At 36.2% G+C, this 6250-nt stretch overlaps 1 protein-coding gene and 1 pseudogene across 2 annotated transcripts in view; both read right to left on the reverse strand.

Moving 5' to 3' along the window:
* Positions 1-1297: 1297 nt before the first annotated feature.
* BAG4 (BCL2-associated athanogene 4) overlaps positions 1298-6250 on the reverse strand; it is a 55308-nt gene continuing 50355 nt past the window's right edge. The window contains exons 3-5 of one of the 2 annotated variants that reach the window (XM_006859956.1): positions 5446-5697; positions 2900-3154; positions 1298-2277 (exon numbers count right to left, since the gene is read on the reverse strand). In XM_006859956.1, coding sequence (XP_006860018.1) covers positions 1795-2277; positions 2900-3154; positions 5446-5697 — 990 coding nt within the window. In that variant the 3' untranslated portion in view covers positions 1298-1794. The remainder of the gene's footprint in view (positions 2278-2899; positions 3155-5445; positions 5698-6250) is intronic. The other variant, XM_006859957.1, reaches the window with a different exon arrangement.
* On the reverse strand, positions 4531-4853 carry LOC102839539 (annotated as a pseudogene).

A 6250-nucleotide genomic window follows, 5' to 3' on the forward strand; every position in this document is an offset into this window, starting at 1 on the left:
ACACACACACACACACACACACACACACACACACATAAATCAAGACTTCGTGGAAAATGGCATTTTGGGCACTTGGTAAGTTAAACATGAGTGTTCTATCCTAAATTAGTCATTATCTCATTGGTTTATGGTAACTTAGTTTTAAGGTACTGTCTTTAAGTTTTTAGCTTTAGTTATAAGCCTGATTTTCACAGAAAAGCCTTTCTTCAACATTCCTATGTTAGGCCAAAAAGTAGAAATCCTATAATAAGATCATCACTATGTAACATTCTAAAATCAATCATCCCAACTACAAAACCTAGCCATTATTTCTACCAAATTTCTTCTTATCACATAGTGTGCTTGTATTGGTATACTGGTTTGGTTTACAGGGGGAAGAAATGGCTGATAGATTTATTATATATATAGGCTTGGCAGTATAGAAAAAAAAATTATCATCTGAAAATCTTATTAAGAAACAGCTATTTTTCTAATAACAGATACTGTGTACTTAAACTCACCTCAGATGTAAAAAGTAAGTTATTTACATAAGTCCTTTCTATATAACAGCATTGGAGCTATTTCAGCAAGCCCAACTAAGATTCTTAATACTCCTTCCATAAATTTGGCTTTTAAAGGACTGTTATTAATGGAAATAAACATCTTTTTATAAAACAGGCAATTCTCTTCTATGCAATTACAATATGGAAATAGAGATAATCTTCAAATATACCCTTAAAAAAAGAAAATAATTTCCCACTCTAGATATGGCTGATTCAGTCCCTGAGCAAGAATCCCCCTTTATCCTCATTGTTTTCTACTATAAACTGAGTTGAAATCTGCTCATAGGGATCTTGAAAGAGAAACTAGTATTTTAGATGGAGAATAGTATTACAAAATGATCGTGTTTCTTTTTGGTTATTATATCTAATCATTGTGGCATTAGTTTTCATCAATTACAATGCTTTCTCTACAAAGAAAATTACTGGTTAACAACAACAACAACAAAAAAGGTAATTAAAAAGTATCTTTATCCAAAATATGATAAAAAGCAAGAAAAATGTCCTCAAATATTCTCATTTCTGTATCAATGCCATTTCTAAATTGCTCTTCTAATACTACCAAGAAAATAGAATTGTATAGTGATCTATACAAAATGGGAGACAAACAGTTTACCTCAGGAACTCCTTATACATTGCAATATATTCAAGTAGCGAAAAGATATAAATTCATTCAAAATTGCCACACTGTCTGGCTGTTAATATGGTCTCTTGAAATAATTATATTAAACATATTACTACAAAATATACCAAGAAGTAGAGAGTAATACTATATTTATGAACTGCAAATAACACACAAAACAGAGACCCGAGAAGGCTAAAGTCCAAGCTGTAATTTACACATGAAGTGTACTTCGTAAGCAGTCACAATGTACAAAAATTTGACAGAGCCTGTTTGTCTCAGATTATATCCAGTCTCATCTGGTAGGTTTCTGATAAGCCTGTTACATAAAGTGTTATTTTTTTTCCTGGTGATAAGCAGCTTGGAAATACCCATAAATTTCTTAGGAAAGGAATGAATGTACTTGGCAATATTGGTAACTCCACATTTTCCTATCACTTTCATTGGTCTGAAAACATTCTTACTACAATGTTCTTCCAAGTCCTTTGCCAGATTGTGAAGTTCGAAATCAAAGGAAAGTTGGAATGTATTGCTTCCAGTCATCAACAACCATTTCAAAAAGAGTGTAATTAACCAAAATTAAAAGTTCTTTGGTCAAGTTAGTAACAGGCTTCTGCTTTGTTCTAAACCCTTTCATAATCCTTTTTTTTCCAATTTTTCCAGTATGGCCTGGATTTTACAAACAGCCTCTTTCCTGGCCTGCCGGACAGAGTCTTGGCCTCCGGTTTCAACTGAATCCAGTTCCAAAAGTTCCTTGGTTAGCATTTCTTCCAGAAGCCAGTAAGCTTTGTCTGTCTTTTTTCCTACAAACTCTTCTACTTCTTGTTCAAGATACTGGACCTTCTCCAGCACATTTATGATTTTTTTAATACTTGGAGGAGTGCCTTCATCTGAAGATAAACACTCTTCAGGATGATTAGTACTTTGATCTTGATGGCTAGGATTTTCATTGGTGGCATTATCATACAGCTGAGGCTCAGCACTATACTGGACTTGGGAATCCAAAAGATCTGAATTATTGTTCATGGTCCCCGAAGAGTCATACTGATGGACACTGCAAGGAAAGTTGTGCCGATTCATGCCTTGATCTGATTGGCTATAGGGGTATGAAGAATCCTTGGAGTGGGAAAACAAAAGGGGAGGAAAAACTGTTTTAATGGGAATCCACTAAAATCTTTCACCTAATTAGGAGGCACATGAAAACACTACCCAGCAATAAAACTAATTAATCATTTGAGAAAAAAAGACAACCCTAAAAAGATACAAGGGTGTGCCCTGTGAAAAGGCAAAGAATTCTTGAGCATAATGGCTGGAATTTGTCTTGAGACAGATCATCATCATAAACACCTCACAATCTCTCCAATGAACTAATAAATAGGAATTAGATATTTTCCCTCTAAAGTTAAAATCCCAAGGCAGATGTTAAATAGGAAACCAGCCACAAGTACTTGATATTCAAGTACACAGTCTAATTTAAAATTAAACTATGTAAGCTAATACTGCACGTCAATACTTCACACTGCTTTTGTCTTTGGAGTAGCAAAATGCAATTTTTTATTGTATTTTTAACACTCAGTATTGAAACCAACAGAGAACAAACACCTTCCTATCTTTTTTTAAAAATGAAATTGGGTTGAGGTCAAACTATAGGTACTAGTCATTCAATGCAGAAAAGTTCCATATTGTGCTCTCTTCATTATCCATGCATCAAAGGCACAATGTTTAGAAGGTCCCCTACCTTGGACTGGTGGGGTGGTGGTGACAGAGGTGTTTGAGGAGAGCCACTATTAGGCCATGATGAAGCACTTTCAGTCATGTAAAGATTCCCAGGTGGTGCTGACGGTGTACCAGTAGGCCAGGGGTAGCGGGTTCCCATTGCATAAGCACCAGGAGAAGCCCACGCATCCTCTTGTGGTCGTACACTAGGTCCTGACTGTGGAATGCTACGATTACCATCCCCATAAGAATAATGGGGCAGGGTCACTCCTGGGTTCTAGATTGAGACAGCAAGAAATAGGCAGGTCATTGTAAAAAAAACAACAAAAACTTAAAGTGATTGAAAATATTCTAGTACAGACAGATTCTGAGATGCTTTCTCTCAACTCAATAGAGTATATGTTAGCTGCCATTAGGCTAAATTGTACCAACTCAAGTTAGTTACAGTATGTTCACCAAGCCTAAGATATCTTGATCCTAAAGATATTAGGAGTACATTGGGTGGTAGTCAGAAGGAATAAAACCTGAAATTCAATAGCTGACACAAAATAAGTCTGTCCCATAGATACTACAAATAAGGGAAATATCTTTTAAGAAGGCAAAAATAAAGACATATTAGAATTTCTGTTGAAGTGAACAGTGAAATAAATGTTATTTGTGGCATACTGAAAAACACACATCTAACAGAGCATTAACAGGCTAAGATGAGGAAAAGTTTCAAGCAATAACTTTAAAGATTTCTTTTAGTATAAACATTTCTATGTTTATGGCATCCTAAGGTATCTTTAGCCAAAATTCATTTACTGGAATAGTTGCTACAAATAAAAAAGATATCAATATAAAATTAGTCTTTGCCTTCTCAATCATCGCTAAAATAACCACTGAAAATCTGGAGTTGTTTATAGTTTTAAAAATGCATACAAGGGGCAGCAAAAAGTTTCTAGAACAATTCTATTATCTTTTCATTTCATTTTCCCATGAACTTTTTAAAAGCCCCTCATAGAACCCAAAATTTTCCAGGTGTTCAATTCAGTGTTATCAATTACATTAATCATGTGAAACCACCACCTATCTTCACTGCAAAATAATATCCCATCACTATAAACACACACACACTGATTTTTAAACAATGAATGCCCCTTCTTCCCCTGAATCCTAGTAACCACTAATAAAATTTTGTGTCTGTATTTGTCTGTTCTTGTTATTTCAAGTGAGAGAGAACATGCAATCTTTTTCCTTTTGTGACTGACTTAATTTATTCAGCTTAAGGATTTTTAGTTCATCCATGTCATACCATGTATCAGAAGTTCATTTCTCTGTATGGCTGAATGATATTCCATTTTATATATCACATTTTGTTTATCCATTTATTGGTTGATGAATACTTAGGCTGCTTCCACCTTTTGGCTATTCTGAATAGTGTTGAAAGAATACTGGCATATATGTGTCAATTGCTAGGTCATAAGGTAGTCCAACCTCACCAGCCACTCCTTGGAAACCCTATACAGGGGTTACTATGGGTTGGAACTGACCTGACAGCACTTAACAACAACAACAAAGGCAGTTCTATGCTTACATATATACATATATACTTTCCTTTAAGTGAACATAACATCAAGATTTTATCATTTTAATAATAAAACGAGATGAAGTTTAGAACTGGATCACCTGGCCCTTTCTCTTCTTATCTCCTTCCAGTTCAAAATGCTTGCATGTCTTAATAGCCAACATTCTCTTAGACCGTAGTTGGGCTCAACACATTCAAACCTCAACACAATCTTCTTTGTAGTTGTAGCCTTCTTCCGGAAAATTGACTTAGTCTGCCCACCATATTCACTATGCTTCCTGTTATAACACCGCTTTCCCTGGGCATACAGAAAATCTTTGTTGACCTTCTTGTACTGTGTCACTTTGTGGGGTTGGTGCTTGACACACTTCTTACAGATAGTCCGGCAGTTTTTAGGAACATTCACCATGTTTACGGGAGTGCTACTGGCACGAAAAGAAAAGCTATGCTTACATGTTTAGAAAACCACCACAGTTTTCTATAATGACTTGTACCATTCCCTAGCAATGGATAAAGTTCCAATTTCTTTGCCAATATTAATTTTCCAATTTATTTCATCTTAGCCATCCTAGTGGGAATGAATATATATCTTATGGTGGTTTTGATTTGCATCTGTTTAATTGATGATGAGGGACCTTGAGCATCTCTTTTTAATGTGCTTCTTGGTAGTGGTTGTAGTGATGTGCAGTGGAGTCAGTTCTGACTCAATAGTGACCCTGCAGAGGGTTTCCAAGGCTGTAAATCTTTACGGTAGCAGAAAGTCTTATCTTTCTCCCATGCACCAGATGGTAATTTCACACTCCTGTCCTTGAGGTTAACACCCTAATTTATAACCACTATACTACACCAGAGCTCCTTAATGTTCTTCTTAGACACCTGAATATCCTATTTAGTGAATGGAGTGCTTTCTTAAATCAGCACTGCTGTAAATAGATATATTTGCACTATTTACAATTCAAGAGGCAGACACTTTAATTTTTCCCCAGCAGAAAACTGCTCACCTGTGAAGACGGATATCCTGGAACCTGCCCCCTAAGAGGGGGCACTTCAGTCTGACAGTCTTGCTGGGGATACATCCAATGAGAGACTGGGGTTGGGCTGTTGCCAGGTGAACGATAAGTGTTGGGAACGTCTGTGGAATAATTGGTCTGAGTATATCCAGGTGCATAATAAGTCCCAGAGTATGAGGCAGTATTTGCCCCAGGGCCAGGGGGGTATGGTGGACCATATGCTCCATTTGTATAATTTAAACTCTGAAAAAAAGCAAAGGAAAGTTGAGAGAAAAAGATGAATGAGATGAACGGAAATGCCCTGATTTGAAAACACTGTCAATTCATAGCTAATGAAAATGTGAACTACCAAGGCAATTTAAAAAACATTCTTTCTCTTATATATAAAATCATGTCATCTATTATATACTACAGCCTTCAGTAAAAAGGCAGCAGTCAAGAAATCAAACAACGTATTGCATTTGGCAAATCTGTTGCACAAGACCTCTTTAAAGTGTTGAAGAACAAGGATATCAGTTTGAGGAGTAAGGTATGCCTGACCCAAGCCATGGTATTTTCAATAGCCTCATATGCATGCAAAAGTAGAACAGTGAATAAGGAAGACCACAGAAGAATTGATGCATTTGAGTTATGGTGTTGGAGGAGAATATTGAAAGTACCATGGACTGCCAAAAGAATAAACAAATCTGTATTGCAAACACAGCCAGAGTGCACCTTGTAGGCCAAGATGGCCAAACTTCATCTCTCATACTTCGGACATACTATCAAGAGGGACCAGTCACTGGAGAAGGATATC

Source organism: Chrysochloris asiatica, unplaced genomic scaffold (genome assembly GCF_000296735.1).
Source record: "Chrysochloris asiatica unplaced genomic scaffold, ChrAsi1.0 scaffold00035, whole genome shotgun sequence".
Lineage (NCBI taxonomy): Eukaryota > Metazoa > Chordata > Mammalia > Afrosoricida > Chrysochloridae > Chrysochloris > Chrysochloris asiatica.